The sequence below is a fragment of the Tachyglossus aculeatus genome, chromosome 22, assembly GCF_015852505.1.
Source record: "Tachyglossus aculeatus isolate mTacAcu1 chromosome 22, mTacAcu1.pri, whole genome shotgun sequence".
Classification (NCBI taxonomy): domain Eukaryota; kingdom Metazoa; phylum Chordata; class Mammalia; order Monotremata; family Tachyglossidae; genus Tachyglossus; species Tachyglossus aculeatus.
Window position 1 is genome coordinate 31,725,320 of NC_052087.1, and position 17,881 is coordinate 31,743,200.

Here is a 17,881-nt window from a genome sequence, read left to right on the forward strand (position 1 = left end):
TGACACTTGTTTTCACTCTGCATTTTAGCTAGAATGTGACAGGAGAATTTGATAACATTCTTCTGACGCATGTCTGACAGAAACCAGTGCAAGGCAGTGTTGGAAAAAACAGTTGCACACACAAAGGTATAGTGTTGGACACAGGGTGAGTACCATAATGCAACTTTTAATTAACCCAAAGCTTTGCAAAGAATGCCATCCCAGTGCATTTACTTTTAAAATGTAAAATTCTATGGCTACAATTTTAATAACCAGTAATTTCAGGGAACATTGAGAGATATCAATCAATCAATCAATCATATCTCAAGAAATATGAGTTTATTGATTTATAATATTGCTGCTGACTATGTTGATTCACCTCAAAACTTTCCTCTCTATTACTTTTCTCAAGGCCTCCTTCACATCTCTGTTACGCAGGCTATAGATCAGGGGATTCAACATGGGAATGATGAGACTATAAAACACAGAGGCTGCTTTGTCAAAAGGCAAGGCTTGATTTGTATATGGCTGTTGAAAGTACATAGAGAAGAGGGTCCCATAAAACAAAGCAATGACGGTCAAGTGGGTTACACAGGTAGAAAAGGCCTTGCACCTGTCCTCTCCTGAAGGGAATTTCAGGACCACAACAAAGATGCAACAGTATGAGAGAAAGACCACCAGCAGAGAGCTGACAAGATTCAACGTGGAAATAATGAAGATCTGTTTCTCTTTAACATGAATGTCAGAGCAGGAAAGAGATAGCAGAGGTGGATCAGCACAGTAGAAGTGATTAATGACATTGGAGTCACAGAATGAGGCTTGCAAAGTCATAGTGGTCTGTATCAGTGAATTGAGGAAACCATAAATATACACTGCAATGGCCAGCTCACTGCAGACTCTGTTAGACATGATGACTGCGTAGAGCAGTGGATTGCAGATGGCTACAAAACGATCAAAGGCCATGGCCGCCAACAGGAAACATTCCGTAGTCGCCAAAGCACTGGAGAAATACAGCTGGGTGAAGCAACCAGTAAAGGAAATGTTTTTTTCCTTCACGAAGATGTTTGCCAGTATCTTGGGCGTGATAGAGGAGGCATAACAGATATCAACAAAAGAGAGGTGACTGAGGAAAAAATACATAGGGGTGTGGAGTCGAGAACTGACCCTGATTAGCCCCATCATCCCAAGGTTCCCTATCAGGGTGATGAGATAAATTACTAGAAATATCCCAAAGAGCAGAATCTGCAGGTCTAGCTGATCTGTAAATCCCAGAAGGACGAACTCAGTCACCATGGTTTGGTTCCTTCCGGCCATTTCTCTCTTCAGTCTGCAATCTTCTCTCTGTAGGACTGACAAGGTCTATTGAGCAAAGGTCCAGTGTGTGCAGGGAACTGTACTAAGCATCTAGGAGAGGACAATATAATATTAATTCAATGTTGATAGTGTTTAAGGCAACTCTAACTCTCCCCTACCATTCATTCATTCATTCACTCATTCAATTGTATTGAGTGCTTAATATGTGCAGAGCACTGTACTAAGCACTTGGGAGAGTATAATACAGCAATGAACAGACACATTCCCTGCCCACAACAAACTTAAAGTCTTGAATGATTGGCTGGGCTCACTAGCCATGTGCTGGAAAGCCAGCACAATTCTGAATTTTCTAAATCCCATTCTTCTTTAGTTCCTGTTATTTAATGAACATCCCAGAAGGATTTATGTTGGAGAATTAAGAGCACTGACAGTGTCCTCTAGACAGTAAGGTAATTGTGGGCAGAGAATGTATCTGTTTACTGTTGCATTGTACTCTCCCAAACACAGTAAGCATACAGTAAGCGCTCAATAAATACAATTGACTGACTGATTGAGCCATGATTCCGGCTATACTTTCATGGGGCTATACTAGCTGAGCTCCATTTGATTATGTTCCCAGGTACAACAAGCTCATTTCCCCCAAAATGCTAGAGATAGGGTTAGGGTGCTTTCTCAGCTATTTTATTCTATTTCTGAGCCTGCATTTTTCATTCATTCAGAGAAATAGTGCGGTTGAGTGGAAAGAGCACGGGCTTTGAAGTCAGAGGTCATGGGTTCAAATCCCGAGTCCTTCAACTGTCAGCTGTGTGACTGAGAAAGTCACTTAACTTCTCTGTGCCTCAGTTACCTCATCTGTAAAATGGGGATTACGACTGTGAGCCTCCCATAGGACAATCTGATCATCACCTTGTAACCACCCCAGCACTTAGAACAGTGCTTTGCACGTAGCAAGCACTTAATAAATGCCATTATTATTAGAAAAGCAGCATGGCTCAGTGGAAAGAGCACCGGCTTTGGAGTCAGTGTTCATGGGTTCAAATCTTGGCTCTGCCAATTGTCAGCTGTGTGACTTTGGGCAAGTCACTTAACTTCTATGGGCCTCACTTACCTCATCTGTAAAATGGGGATCGACGGTGAGCCATCTGTGGGACAACCTGATCACCTTGTAACCTCCCCAGTGCTTAGAACTGTGCTTTGCACATAGTAAGTGCTTAATAAATACCATCATTATCATTATTATTAGTATTATTATTATTCAATGGATTTATACCCATCCCAGCATATTTGAGTACTCAATTACATATTTTGATCACATTAGCTGTAACTATTCTTATATCTGTCTTCCTCAGTTAGAACATAAGCTTGTGTTGGCAGGGAACCTGCCAAATAATAATGATAATAATAACAATAACAGTACTTGTTAAGCACTTACAATGTGCCAAACACTGTTCTAAGCACTGGGGTAGATAAAAGGTAATCGAGTTGTTCCACGTTGCGCTCACAGTCTTAATCCACATTTTACAGATGAGGTAACTGAGTCACAGAGAAGTTAAGTGTCTTGCTCAAGGTTACACAGCACAGAAGTAGTGGAGCCAGGATTAGAACCCATTTTCTCTGACTCCCAAGCCCGTGCTGTTGCCACTAAACCATGCTGCTTCTTTATCCTGCACTTCCCAATTGCCTAATTCTTCAGCACATTGCATCAATGGGGAAGCAGCGTGGCTCAGTGGAAAGAGCCCAGGCTTGGGAGTCAGAGGTCATGGGTTCTAATCCCAGCTCTGACACTTCTCAGCTGTGTGACTTTGGGCAAGTCACTTCACTTCTCTGGGCCTCAGTTCCCTCCTCTGTAAAATGGGGATTAAGATTGTGAGCCCCACGTGGCTCTTGATTACCTTGTATTCCCTCAATGCTTAGAACAGTACTTGGCACATAGTAAGTGCTTAACAAATACCAACATTATTATTATTATTATCAAATGGGCATTCAATAGATTCTGCTGGGTCTAGTGCTACTACAACTACTAGTAATACAAATACTACTACTACCACTATTACTACTAAACAGCGTGTCCTGATGGATAGAACATGGGCTTAGGTGTCGTAAGAACCTTGATTCGAATCCTGGCTCCACCACTTGTCAGCTGTGTGACTTTGGGCAAATCACTTAACTTCTCTGTGCCTCAGTTACTTCATCTGTAAAATGGGGATTAAGACTGTGAACGCCATGTGGAACAGGAACTGTGTCAAACCGGATAAGCTTATATCTATCCCTGTACTTAGAACAGTGTTTGACACATAGTAAGCGCTTAACAAATACCATTATGATTATTATTGTTATTACTACTACTACTTCTACAACTACTACAACTTCTGCTATTTCTACTACTAAAATCAGGTTTAAGTTTCCTTAGTTTAAAATATTTTCAAATCTCTAAGATGCCACTAAAATCTTTTCAGTCCCATTCTCATGGATGGGTAGGATCTCATGACAAAAAATAGCTGTATTTATGGCTCTGCCATTGCTATAGCTTTTACAGCACATTACAGACATCTGGCAATATGTTCTTAAAGGTTCAGTGTTTTCCTACATAGATGTATTTTCTGTGCTTTCCCAAAGAAATGTAGGGAAGTAGCCGCAAAATGAGATTTTCAGTTATTTTTCCCATGGGTGCTTTTTTTACAGTTGAGGAAACTGAATCAAAATGACTTTTTGCTAACATTAACTGGAAAGCATTTTAAGAGCCCACTGTTGGGTAGGGACCGTCTCTATATGTTGCCAACTTGTACTTCACAAGCGCTTAGTACAGTGCTCTGCACACAGTAAGTGCTCAATAAATACGATTGAATGAATGAATGAAAAGATGTTTATCTCACTAGCTCCTTGTGGGTAGGGAATGTATCTGCCAAATATGTTGTATTTACTCCTCCAAGACCTTAGTATAGTGCTCTGTACATAATCACTCAATAAATACTACTGACTGATTGATAGTAAGGGCTCAATAAATACTATTGATGATGATGATGATGATTAAATCATTGGAATATTATACCTGACATTTTATATTCCTATCATTTTACACCTTAAAATCACCACAAAAAAAGTTATTTGGGCAACAGATATTGGAATCTTGAAAACTGAAGTAATAACAGTAAAGATTATTAATGTGTTTTTTCTTGTTGCTTGCTTTCTTACCCCCAATTTTGAAGTCAATGTATTTTTCCACAATTACAGCCAAAGTTGGTATTTTTAAGCAGAAGTTTCCATCAGTTATTTTTCTAAGCATGATAAAACTATCAACTGCTGCATTCCTGCAAAACTATTATGTAAAAAAGGTTTCCAGCTTCCATAATTAATTTAAATTTATGATGGCTCTTTTTATGCTGAGACCTCTTTTAACAGAAGCCAAAATTAGGTATCTTAAATTTTGCTTTCATTTCCACTAAGTGCATTTCCCCACATCTTTATCCCTGTTTAAGGCACCTGTATATAAAGAAAAATGTTACTCATGTTAATGAAATGAACCTTTGAAAGTTAATCCTACTATAAAACAACATGTTCCTACAGCCTCTGGACATCTTTTATTCCACTTTAAATTTCTGGAAGAGAGATTTATATTAAAAAAAAGCCTCCAAATATGCAAAGAATTCACAGCAATCTAATCATTTTGCCCTTTAGTAATTTGCTTTACTTTGGAATCCAGTGGGAAAGACAACTAACAAATGATTTTAGAATCATTTTCTGAAATACAGTATCCAGTGTTGTTCAATATCATTTTAAAATATCAATGCTTTTCTTCTCTTTGGCAACTATATATTACAAAGAGATAATACATGGACACACACTGAAAATCTATGTGTGTGTGTATATATATATATATATATATATATATATATATACTTGCAATGTCAGCTAATTTTATATTCTCTCCTCTAAAACATTTGTTAACTTTTATTTACAACTAACTATAATCACAAGTAAATACATTGTTGGAGAGAATGCATATGCCATTTTAAACTATTTTGAACAACTGAGGAAAAAATAATCTCAACTTTGTCATACTGTATTCTCCTAAGTGTTTTGTACATTGTTCTGAACACTGTAAGCACTCAATAAATCTGACTGATTGACTGAAAAGTCTAAATTCCCTTTTTGAGCAAACCTAGATAACTCCAGATAGCTGAATCAGTGGTTAAGAATGGAAGCTTATGAGTTATAAAAACTTACCAAATACCTTGGATGGATATTACAAATGCCTCAACCACAGCCATTCATGTATCCACTTCATATTGAGAAAAATAAACCTTATCTTCTGGTTGAGACTTTAAAGATATATGACCTAGCTGGCTAAGATTCAAATGATTAAGAATTTATAGTATAGCTGTATTCATGTAAGCGTGTTTTATATAGATCATACATACACTCACACACATGTATATATATACATATTTATGCAGACTCATAAAGGTTTGCATATTCATTAGCATCCTGAATTAAACTCAAGAGTCTCTAATGTACCTGGGGAGTACTGAACTGTTTTTGCAGCTGGCAATTCTACCAACTTTGGGATTTGTTGATGGGTAGCTAGATATACTTCGTTTTATATCACTTGGACCCTACTCCCTGAAGTTACTTTTAAGATCACAGTGGATCTAAGCTCAATCTTCTCTCTCCTGTCTATCTGTCAGAAAGTCATCGATTTGGAAGCTTCTAGCTGGAAGAATTTACTAAATTGTTATTTTTCCCACATTAGGAAATGTTGTAGCACTATCACTTGCTCCCTTCCATTCTCAGAACAAAAATCCAGAACATGGCATGAAGGCTCCATCCAGGAAAACAATCACAATTGTGTCAGCCCACACAAACTTTTTATCGACCTGTCTTCTACCTTAAAGATATACTATAATTCAGATGTATGAAATCAGCAGATCTTCTATTTACTACTGCATCAGCTTTCTTGCAGGCCTTCCTGCCTCCTTTCTCTCCCCTTTCCAGTTCATACATCACTCTGCTGCCCAGATCCTTTTGTTAAAAATTGCTCCGTCCTCAAAACAACTGCTCAAAAAGCTCCGATGGTTGCCCATCCGCTTCTGCGTCAAAAAGAAACTTCTTACCATTGACTTTAAAGCACTCAGCTCTCCTCCTCCTTCCTTCACCTCTCTGATCTCTTACTACAATGCAATTTCCACACTTTCCTCCTCAAATGCCAGACTACTTACTGTATCTTGATCTTGTCTTTCTCACTGCTAACCATATCCTCCCTCTGGGCTGGACATCCCTCCTCCCTCATATCTGACAGACCATAACTCTCTTCCCTTTTGAAGGCTTACTAAATTCATATCTTCCCCAGAGGCCTTTCGTTCCTTGCCTAAGCCCTCCCTTCTACCTTACCTATTCATTTGGAGCTGTACTCATTAAGCACTTTCAAAGTCACCCTTTCCCAAGCCCCACAGCACTTACCTACATACCCATCTGCAATTCATCTTAAAGTCTGTCTCCCTTTATAGAATTCAAGCTACTTGTGTGCAGGGATCATGTCTACCGCTTTATTGTGCTAGAATCTCCCAAGTGCTTAGTACACTCCGCTGCACAAAGTGCTTAATAATCATTGATTTATCAATTGACCTTGGATAACGAGGTGACTTTCTTAAAAATAGTGGTATATGGTGATTATGTACTACCTATTATTTTATGAGTGAGTCTATTATCATTTAGAGAAGCAGCATGTTCAGTGGAAAGAGCCCGGGCTTTGGAGTCAGTGGTCATGGGTTCAAACCCCGGCTCTGCCAGTTGTCAGCTGTGTGACTTTGGACAAGTCACTTCACTTCTCTGGGCCTCAGTTACCTCATCTGTAAAATGGGGATGAAGACTGTGAGCTCCCCGTGGGACAACCTGATCACCTTGTAACCTCACCGGTGCTTAGAACAGTGCTTTGCAAATAGTAAGGGCTTAACAAATACTATTATTATTATTATTATTATTATTATTATTATTATTATTATTGTTATTCTCTGTACCTCAGTAGCCTCATCTGGAAAATGGGGATTAAGACTGTGAGCCCCCAGTGGGACAACCCGATCACCTTGTAACCTCCCCAGTACTTAGAACAGAGCTTTGCACATACTAAGTGCTTAATAAATACCATTATTATTATTATTATTATTATAAGTGCATCTACATTGCTTCTACATTAGTACAGCACATTATATTAATATGGTGAAATTGCATTTCCTAGTGGAAAGTGCAAAGAACTGGGAGTCAAGAGACCCAGGTTCTGAATCCAGTTCTGCCATTTACCTGCTGTGTGACTCCGGGCAAGTTACTTAACTTTGCTGTGCCTCAGTTTCTTCATCTATAAAATGGGGATTAAATACCCATTCTCAGTCTCCATTAGACTGTAAGTCTCCTCTAATGCCGATCTACTCACTGTAACTTGATCTCATCTATCTCACTGCTGAACACTCTTCCATGTCCTGTCTCTGGCCTGGAACTCCCTCTGTAGCAGATCAAGCCTGAGTTTGGGAGTTTGGGAGTTTGGGAGTTTGGGAGAAATTACTGGGTTCTAATCCACCACTTGTCTGCTGTGTGACCTCATGCAAATCAGTGTCCTTCTCTGTAGTTCAGTTACCTCACCTGTAAAATGGGGATTAAGGACAACGAGCCCCATGTAGAACGAGGACTGTGTCCAACCTGATTAGCTTTTATCTACCCCAGCACTTACTCCAGTGACTGGCACACAATGATGATGATGAGGATGATGGTATTTGTTAAACACTTAGTGGAAAGAGCACGGGATTTGGAGTCAGAGGTCATGGGTTCAAATCCTGGCTCCACCAATTGTCAGCTGTGTGACTTTGGGCAAGTCACTGTACTTCTCTGTGCCTCAGTTACCTCATTTGTAAAATGGGGATTAAGATTGAAAGCCCCCCGTGGGACAACCTGATCACCTTGTAACCTCCCCAGCTCTTAGAACAGTGCTTTGCACATAGTAAACACTTGATAAATGCCATCATCATCATCGTCATCATGAGCCAGGCACTGTTCTAAGCACTGGGGTGGATTCAAGGAAATTGAGTTGGACACAGTCCCTGGCCCACTTAGGGCTCACAGTCTCAATCCTGATTTTATAGGTGAGATAACCAAGGCACAGAGAAGTGAAGCGACTTTCTCAAGGTCACACAGCAGACAAGTGACAGAGCTGGGTTAAAACCTATGACCTTCTGACTTCCGGGTCTGTGCTCTGTCAACTCTGCTATGCTGATTCTCATATAGTAAGCACTAAACTAATACCATAAAATACACACACACAAACACAAACACACACATATATTTTTATTGAATTTCTAAGCACTTATTAGTGCCAGGCACTATACTAAGCACTGGGGAAGATACAAGTATATTCATTTGACCTCAAAGGGCGAAATCAAGACATACATGAGCAATTTCAGTTCCACTGTCCAAAATACTTCAAAGAGTTCATTTAATTATTTCTTTAATCATCACACTATCTCTCACCTTGATTTTTATTTATCGTATTCATTAAGTGCTTGCTACGTTCTAAGCACTGGAGTAGATACAAACTAATCAGTTTGGATACAGTCACTGTCCCACACAGAGCTCACGGTCTTAATCCCCATTTTGAAGATGAGGTAACTGAGGTACAGAGAAGTGAAGTGACTTGCCCCACATCACCCAGCAGTGGTGGAGCTGGGATTAGGACTCAGCTCCTCTGCCTCACAGATAGAGCGGATAGAGCAGATAGAGCATGGGCCTGGGAGACAGAAGGTCATGGGTTCTAATCCCAGCTCTGCCTCTTGTCTGCTGTGTGACCTTGTGCAAGTCACATTCCCTCTCTGGGCCTCAGTTACCTCATCTGTAAAATGATAATTGAGACTGTGAGCCCCATGTGGGACACGGACTGTGTCCGACCTGATTTGCTTGTATCCACCCCAGAACTTAGTATAGTGCTTGGCACATATTAAGCGCTTAACACATACCACAATCATTTTTATTATTATTTTTTATTTATTTTACATGATGAAGCAAAATTAAGCTTTACATTTTCTATGTGGCTTGATGGAAATTACATTGAATTACAAGGGCTCCTACAGGCCACTCTTCTTTCCATTGCATTTTTGAGAGCATCTTTCACCTCCCGATTCCTCAGGCTGTAGATAAGGGGGTTCAGCATGGGGATCACCAGGGTGTAAAAAATCGACAGAGCGCGGTCTTCATCCAGGGACGAACTTGAGTTGGGCCTTAAATAGATGAAAAATGTGGTGCCATAAAATATCGCCACAGCTATTAGGTGGGAACTGCAGGTGGAGAAGGCTTTGCGTCTCCCCTCGGGAGATCGGATCTTCAGGATGGCGATCAGAATGTGCAGGTAAGAGGATAGGAGCGTCATCACCGTGCTTATTTGGATCAAGCCCGCCCCGGTAGAGAGCAGGATTTCATTAATACGAGTATCAGAGCAAGAAAGCTGCAGAAGGGGGAGAACATTGCAGAAGTAGTGGTGGATCACGTTGGGGCCGCAGAAAGTCAACTGGAAAGTGCAGCTGGTGAGCAGGGTCGCATTTGCAAATCCAGCCAAGTAGGAACCAGCCACCAGGCCCACACAGGCTCTCCGGGAGATGATAGTCTCATAAAGCAGAGGGTTGCAGATGGCCACGTAACGGTCATAAGCCATGGCCGCCAGGAGGAAAGATTCTGTACTGGCAAAGCCAGCAAAAAAGAAGAGCTGCCCAGCACAGCCAGCTACGGAAATGGTTTCCCCCCATTCAAAGAAGTTCACCAGGGCTCTGGGGGCAATAGAGGAGGAGTAACATATGTCCACAGAGGACAATCCGGTGAGGAAAAAGTACATGGTCAGATGTAAGTGGGAGTCCATTTGGATTAACACAATCATCCCGAGGTTCCCCAACATGGTAGTCACGTAGATCAGTAAAAAGACCAGAAAGAGAGGGATCTGCAATTCTGGGTGATCTCTGAAACCCATAAGGATGAATTCAGTCACCACGGTGCCATTGTTCCTGTCCATCTAGGAATACAATTACCCAATCCACGTAACCAATCGCACTGCTCTGGGAATGTTAGATGTGACCATCAACATCTCTTTCCCATGGAAGCACATAAAACTAGGAATTCCCACCAGGCCGATCTGGAGCCATTAATATAGTTCTGAAAGAAAAGAGTTGAGAGAAGTAAAGTCCTCCTTGTAAACACACACATATATGATGTTTCTTATGCATGCACTCACACAGAGATAGGATACTTAGTAAGGATTGGCAATTTAATGTAGGGGCAGAGAGGACATTTATTTATCTGTGTCTTAAGTCTTCTTCATCAGATATCCCCAGCAAAGGTGATGTAGGGGCTCTTGGAAGGTTGGAGTGAGTTTAGGCAGAGACCAAGAACCACACTCGATTAAACTATATTGGGATCCTGCCTCCTGAACAGAGGAATTCTGGATTCACCCTACTTACTAGAGAGGGAAGATTGCAAAAGGAGAACAAATATTCTTGCTGAATGAAGGAAAGGGCTGTTTGGAAATCTGAAGAGAGATGACTCAGTAAGCTTATGCTGGGGTGGGATGGAAGGGAGTGAATATTCCCAGAACAAAAAGAGAGCATTCTGCATCTTTGCTCTTTGGCCCAGATGATTTTAAGTGACTGCGACTGGGGTTATTAGACATTTGGCCATCAAGTCAACTGCCAACATTAATTCTAACTTCCACAGTTCTGAAAGAGGAAGCCAACATTTAATTCTAACTTCCACAGTTCTGAAAGAGGAATATGGGGAGGTGTGGTTAATCAGGTACTTGAATAATAGCACTATTTAAGCACAGTGACTAATTATGCTGTCTAAATTCAACAGCATTTGGGTGTCTTTTAGGGGCAAAGGCATTATTGATTAAATTATAATTTTTTTATGAATTTCTGTCTTCCCCTCTAGATTGTAAACTTACTTTGGGCAGGGAACATGTCTGCCAACTCTGTTTTATTTTACTCTCTCAAGCAATCAAAACAGTACATAGAAAGCACTCAATGAATATCATTGATGATGATAATGTCAAAATTGCTAAAGGTTTTACCTCTAAAAGTAGGTCTACTGGAAATCTGCAGGGGCTGCCCATAGAGAATAACACAGATTAGCTTCTGAGATTATAAAATAAAGTGAAGGAGGTGAAAGATTTTAAACAGCTGGATAAAAAGAGCCCTCTTACCTGTTCTCTTCCTCCAGACAGCTAGATACATTTGGCAGTGTTCACTCTGCCAAGAATCATTCTCAGATTCATTTCATGTGTGTTGAAATGAAACACGAGGGAGATACTTGTGGAAATTAAAAGCAGAGGTTAAGAAAGGGAAGGACTCTATCCCTTCGTGAGATTATTAACTTCAGATAAAGCCAATCTATGATTACTAGATTTGTTCCTTGTTTTTCCCTTTATTTTCTCCAGTATTTCAGCCATTTGGGCAGGAGCCTAGAGAGGAACTAAAAAATAAATTATTTCATTTTCCTACTTGTTAGCAGCTCTGGAGAGACTGGTAGGTGAACTAACCTTTTGGCCAAAATATAGCATTTTGAATTATCTGTAGATTTCTGCCAGCATTGTCATAGAATCAAGAAATGATTGTTCTATAGTTTGAGTATTCAGAGGCTAGATATCTGACATTTACCATTATCATATTCACTGGTGTAAAATCCATTCTTTTCGTCTTTAATGGAAAGAAGATATATCTGTCATAAATTGCATTCTTTTGCATTTTGTATGTCAGTCCAAAATTCAATCCTACCTGTAGAATGAAGTAGAACTGCAGTGACTTCCAAATTATTCCTCTCTAGTTTAAGCCTAAGAACCATGTTTATATAAAAGTTTAACCCTCTGGGATTAAATCCTCAGGGTCTGCAAATACTTAATATCAAAGAGGCTGAAAACAATAATTAAATGATTTGTATATGCTTTGATCACTTCAAATACTATTTGAAAATCAATTATGAATAATTACATGAGAAGCAATGGGTGGAGGGAATGGAGAAAGGGGAGAGATTGATTGTTTGAGAAGTGAAGACATAGAAGAATGAGGGAGATGAATGAGATGGGGTAATTCAAAACAAGGAATAAACATAAGGAAGATATAGGGTGAAAAAGATGGGAAAAAGGGATACAGACAGGATGGGTTATAAGGAGAGAGGACAGGGGGAATAGGTGGAGGCTCTTGGTGATCCATTTGTTGGGAGTACTGGATGTTAGATTGGATAGTAATAATAATAATAATAATAATAATCATACTTGTTAAGTGCTTACTATGTGCCAAGCACTGTTCTAGAGATCGGAGTAAAGAGTAGAGTCCAGGGATTCAGAGGACCTGAGTTCTAATCTCGGCTCTACCACTTGTCTGCTGTGTGACCCTAGAAGAGTCACTTTACTTCTCGGTTTCCCAGTTTCCTCATCTATAAAATGAGTATTAAATACCTGTTCGCCCTCCTACTTCGATTGTGATCCCTTTTGAGGCAGAAGCTGTGTCTGACCTAATAATAAGAATAATAACAAATGTGGTATTTCTTAAGAAGTGCTTGCTTTGGGTAAGGCACTGTATTGTATTCTGGGGTAGATGCAAGCAAATCGGGTTGGACACAGTCCCTGTCCCACAAGGGGCTCACAGTCTTAATCCCCATTTTACAGATGAGGTAACTGAGGCACAGAGAAATGAAGTGACTTGCCCAAGGTCACACAGCAGACAAGTGGTAGAACCGGGATTAGAACCCAGGTCCTTCTGACTGTCAGGCCCATGCTCTATCCACTTGGTATTTACCCCAGTGCTTAGTACAGTATTTGGCATTTATTAAACACCTAGCACATACTATTATTAGTATGAGCAGACCACTGAGTCAGTGACAGGATAAAGAACTGTATTGCCTAATTTCCCAAATAAAGCAGCTGACCAGCACTGCAGAGACTTTCTCAACCTTGGAGAAATCTGTTCTTCCTACAGTACCGCAGAGCTTAGAGTGGTGGCTTCTTGTCACAGTAATCCCCGGTGGTGAGGATTATCTCTTACACTAAGTGTGACTCTCAGTTTCAGGCTCCTCCTGGGACCCTGAGATGGATTTTTGTCCCTGTGGACTCCTACGAGCTGGGAGACTGGGGGTTTGAAGGTGATGGGGGCCTGGAGAAGTCCAGGTAGAGCTAGAAACTTGGGTCTTTTCCTTGAAACTTCTTGGAATCCCAAGTGGGAGACTGAATTTCCTTGGTACTATGGGTATTCCTGAATCTGGAGCTATGTCCAATCCAGCTGTTCTGAGGATTTGTTCCCCAGAGAAATTTCCCTAAGGCTGTCCAGGTTTACCTGGGTTATTTCAAAATTCGGACTTGAGTTTGGACAGAACAGCACATTCTACCCACTGTGGGGTCAGAACCCTACAGTTCCAACAGTATCGGACAGATGGCAACTCCATCAGGGATTCTGTCATGCCTAAATTTCCTAAGATGACTGCCCTTTGGAAACACTCATGCCTGATCCTTCTAACTTGGGCAACTGGGTCAGTAGTAGAAATTTTGACCTGAATGCCCAGGATATTGTTTCAGTTCTTGACTAGCGTTTTAAACACTATAATTGTTGAAAAAGCTTCAATACACCTGGCAATATTTTGAGTACTAAATGACCCTTAGTGCTCAGGAAATACTGATTCCCCATCTTTTCCTCCTGTTTAATGATCAAGGAATTTCGTTAAGCATAACAAAAAGCAGAGTTTTGTTAACTCTGGAAGAATTTAGTTTATGGATTAGCTATTCTGTTACTGCAACCTTGCAAGGCACTCTGGATAGGCTAACACCTTCCCTTTGAGTACTTCTCAACCTGAAGTTGACAGTTTAAATAGGCTTATAAGAAGAAGAGATGATCTCCAATTCAACCCAATCTGGTCCTAATCCCTTTGTGTAAAGAAACCTGAGGGTCAACCAGAGTTGATTTCCCTTTGTTTATATAAAGATAACTTCAGTACACCCTTTTCATTAGCACAGGAAAAGCAAATCTTATTTACAAATGGGTTTATCACCACTATTTATGTTGGGTGGAGTGTTTGCAAAGTAATAGACTCAGTTCCAGAAAACAAGTCAAAGACAAAGAACCTGCCTTTTAGATCCAAGCATTTTAATGAAGGAAATGGGCAAACATGTACAGTATCATTCTATCTTTATGAGTATGCTCTGTCTCTTTTTTTAATGGCATTTGTTAAGCACTTTTTATGTGCCAGGCACTGTAATAAGAGCTTGTATAGCTTAATCAGGCTGGGCACAGTCCATGTCCCATATGGAGCTGCCAGTCTTAATCTCCCTTTTGCAGACAATGGAACGGAGGCACAGAGAAATGAAGTAATTTGCTCAAGGTCACACAGCAGATAAGTGGCAGAGCCAGGATTGGAACCCAGGTCCTTCTGAGTCCCGGGCCAATGCTGTACCCATCCGTCACACTTTGCTGTGACTAACGTTGGCTGGCTGTGTGTTGAGAAAGGAGGTAACCTCATTTGCTTCTTATTCAACTGAAGTGATTTACTTTGGTTTCAAGCAAATTTATTCTTCGTTTATCCATTGCAGAATGTTAGCCTTTCTAGATTTTGCCATATGGTGGAATGTAAATCAGAGAAATGATCTCCTGGCTGTATACTTGGCCATTAGATGAACCTCAGAAAAAGGTCAAAAATGATTATTGGTGAATGCTCTGCTCTCCCTTCAATGTCCAGAACAGTATTTGCAATGCACCTTCCAAAGAGATGGAAGTTAAAAGAGTTTTCCTCCTCAGCCTTCCCATTTCATCATCAGTGGTATTTATTGAGTGCTTACTGTGTGCAGAATGCTATACCTAGCACTTGGGATTTCCTTTCCTGCAACTGGAAATAAGCAAAGGGAGGCTTATTCCTCATGTTCCAAGGGGACATAAGGAAAATCACTGGAAAATAAAAGCTGTGGTATTCATTAAACACTGGTTATAAGCTGAGCATTATTCTACATGCTGGGGTAGAGACAAGACATTCAGGTCAGGCACAGTCCCTACCCAAATGGGGCTCAAAGGCTAAGGGGAAGGGAGAACAGGTGTTTAATCCCCATTTACAGATGAGGAAACTGAGGCCCAGGAAAATAAAGTGACTTGCCCATATGACAGAATTTCTGAAGGGAAAGTGCCAGAGCAGGGGAGTTTTAACATCATTGGAATATTGCAGAAAGAGAGCTGGATGACACTGGAAATACAGAAAGGCAATTAAAAATAGAAAATGCATGTATTGTTGAATCTATCATCTGAGATACGCAGGGCTCAATGATTAACTTTAAACCCAAATGAACTGGGGGTTGAACCCCTACCTGTGTTTGAGAACTCTTCTAGTTTTGGACTGTGTGTGCTTTCAGGGTTCTGTGAATTGGGGAATATTGTACAATCCTTGAAGGTAGGGACTGTGGGAATACTCTGTTGTATTCCCTTACACCTTTAATATGGTGCTCTGCTCAGAGTAAGTTTTATTTGTTGATTTATTGGTTGGGATAGGCAGCAGAATTCTGCATCTTGTGAAGTTACTTTCCTGTATGAGATGGGGATAGAAATTTCTCCAGGCTCTGGAAACAAGATGGGATTTTGTAAATCTGCCATTTCTCATGAAAACTGGGCAAAGAATTATGATTATCAGTAGTAATAATAATAGTATTTGGTTGGAGTTGATTTAACTTTAAAGTAGTCACTTTAAGGACCTAGTGTAATGACTCGTTAAAATGTTTCTTTCCGTTTGTCATTAGTGCAGGATTGTGTCAAAACAATCTAGAAGAGTGAAGTGGACAACTGAGCCAGTTCACTATATTCCCCAAACAAATGCCCAGCTAGTAAAGCTGACATTTTGGAATGAAGTTGATTTAATCAATTAATCAGTCCATCAACCAATAGCATTTGAGTGCTTACCTTGGGCATAACATTGTACTAAACACTTGGGAAAGTAAAAGAAAATAGGCTTGTTTGCCATTTCACTTAACTTCTCTGGGCCTCAGTTACCTCATCTGTAAAATGGGGATTAAAACTGTGAGCCCCCCGTGGGACAACCTGATCACCTTGTATCCCCCCCAGCACTTAGAACAGTGCTTTGCACATAGCAAGCGCTTAACAAATACCATCATTGTTATTATTATTATTATGATCCCTGCCGTCAAAGAGTTTACAAGATTAGCCCCCTGCATTCATTGTCTGCTGTGTGACCTTTGGCAAATGCATTCATTCATTCAATCGTATTTATTGAGTGCTTGCTGTGTGCAGAGCACTGTACTAAGCTCTTGGGAAGTTAACTTCTCTGTGTCTCATTTCCCTCATCTGGAAAATGGGGATTAAAAGTGAGACCCCTATGTGGAAGAAGGGCTGAGCCCAACCCAATTTTCCTGTATCTACCCCAGGATAGGACAGTGATTAACAAATACCGTTACTATTATTATTATCTGGATGATTATTCACCTTTTGCCAGTTCACTTTGCTTTGGTAGACAGTATCAATGATTGTATACAAAGCAAGAATCACATTATGAATTAGGGATAAGATTAGTCTGGTGATCACCATTCTAATGCTGATTTGAGTAACAGTATTACATGCCAACTCAATAGAATTGATCACAGTTGTCTTTCTTTGTTCCCCTTCTCTGTGACAAACATCTTCTGCCAGGAACTTTTTACCACCTTATTTCTTAGACTGTATATCATCGGGTTCAGCATTGGGATCACCAAAGTGTAAAATATAGATATACCTTGGTCTGTATCCACTGCTGAATTAAACACGGGTTGGACATAAACCAATATTCCAGTCCCATAAAATAAAGAGACAGCTGTAAGGTGGGAAGCACAGGTAGAAAAGGCTTTGAATCGTCCATCAATAGACTGAATTTTCAGGATGGTGGAGAGGATCAAAATATAGGAAGCAAGAATTGGTACAATTGTACTCATTGTTACCAACGCACTGAAGACAGATGACAGAATTTCTGAAAGAAAAGCACTAGAACAGGAGAGCTTTAACAGCTTTGGAATATCACAGAAAAAGTGGTGGATAACATTTGAACTACAGAAAGACAACCGAAAGACAAAAAATGTCTGTATAGCGGAATTTAACATTCCGGCTACATAGGACCCAATGATAAACTCTAAACACAGATGCTGGGACATGATTGTGGGATAAAGAAGGGGATTGCAGACTGCTAAGTAACGATCGTATGCCATTATAGCCAAAAGATAACATTCTATGGTTGCAAAGGCAGCAAAGAGACACAATTGTGTAACACAACCAGAGTAAGAAATGACCTTTCTTTCTGCAAGGCAGTTAACCAGCATGTTGGGTGTAATGTTAGAAGAGCAGCAGAGGTCAATGAAGGACAAGTTACTGATGAAAAAATACATTGGGAGGTGAAGTTGGGAATCTTTCCTGATTAATATGATCATCCCAAGGTTTCCAAGCAGAGTGAAAATATAAACAACAAGAAATGCCACGAAGAGAGTGCCCTGTACATCTGAGTAACTTGAGAATCCAGAAAGGATGAATTCTGTCACTAAAGTGTGGTTTTTCCAGGGATCCAT

The 17,881-nt window shown here is 40.3% G+C and overlaps 3 protein-coding genes across 3 annotated transcripts; all 3 read right to left on the reverse strand.

The window, feature by feature from the left end:
• Nucleotides 1–354: 354 nt before the first annotated feature.
• Nucleotides 355–1,293, reverse strand: LOC119944041 (olfactory receptor 1020-like). Its single transcript, XM_038765267.1, has one exon. The coding sequence runs from the start codon at nt 1,291–1,293 to the stop codon at nt 355–357; it is 939 nt and encodes a 312-aa protein (XP_038621195.1).
• A 6,349-nt stretch (nt 1,294–7,642) lies between these two features.
• LOC119944042 (olfactory receptor 1009-like) lies at nt 7,643–10,330 on the reverse strand. Its single transcript, XM_038765268.1, has 2 exons — nt 9,407–10,330; nt 7,643–7,669 (listed from the first exon to the last, which is right to left on the reverse strand). The coding sequence occupies exons 1-2, from the start codon at nt 10,328–10,330 to the stop codon at nt 7,643–7,645; spliced, it is 951 nt and encodes a 316-aa protein (XP_038621196.1).
• A 685-nt stretch (nt 10,331–11,015) lies between these two features.
• LOC119944043 (putative olfactory receptor 8G2) lies at nt 11,016–17,881 on the reverse strand. Its single transcript, XM_038765270.1, has 4 exons — nt 17,062–17,881; nt 15,153–15,239; nt 11,970–12,008; nt 11,016–11,071 (listed from the first exon to the last, which is right to left on the reverse strand). The coding sequence occupies exons 1-4, from the start codon at nt 17,879–17,881 to the stop codon at nt 11,016–11,018; spliced, it is 1,002 nt and encodes a 333-aa protein (XP_038621198.1).

Coding starts and splice junctions, on each gene's coding strand:
- LOC119944041 (XM_038765267.1), bottom strand. CDS start 1,293: ATGGCCGGAAGGAACCAAACCATGGTGACTGAGTTCGTCCTTCTGGGA.
- LOC119944042 (XM_038765268.1), bottom strand. CDS start 10,330: ATGGACAGGAACAATGGCACCGTGGTGACTGAATTCATCCTTATGGGT. Junction 7,670..9,406: donor AAAATGCAATGGAAAGAAGA/GTGGCCTGTAGG, acceptor ATGGAGACTGAG/AATGGGTATTTAATCCCCAT.
- LOC119944043 (XM_038765270.1), bottom strand. CDS start 17,881: ATGGATCCCTGGAAAAACCACACTTTAGTGACAGAATTCATCCTTTCT. Junction 15,240..17,061: donor AGCAGTGGATACAGACCAAG/GTATATCTATAT, acceptor TTTATTTTCCAG/TGATTTTCCTTATGTCCCCT. Junction 12,009..15,152: donor AAGGAAATCCCAAGTGCTAG/GTATAGCATTCT, acceptor TTTCCATTAAAG/ACGAAAAGAATGGATTTTAC.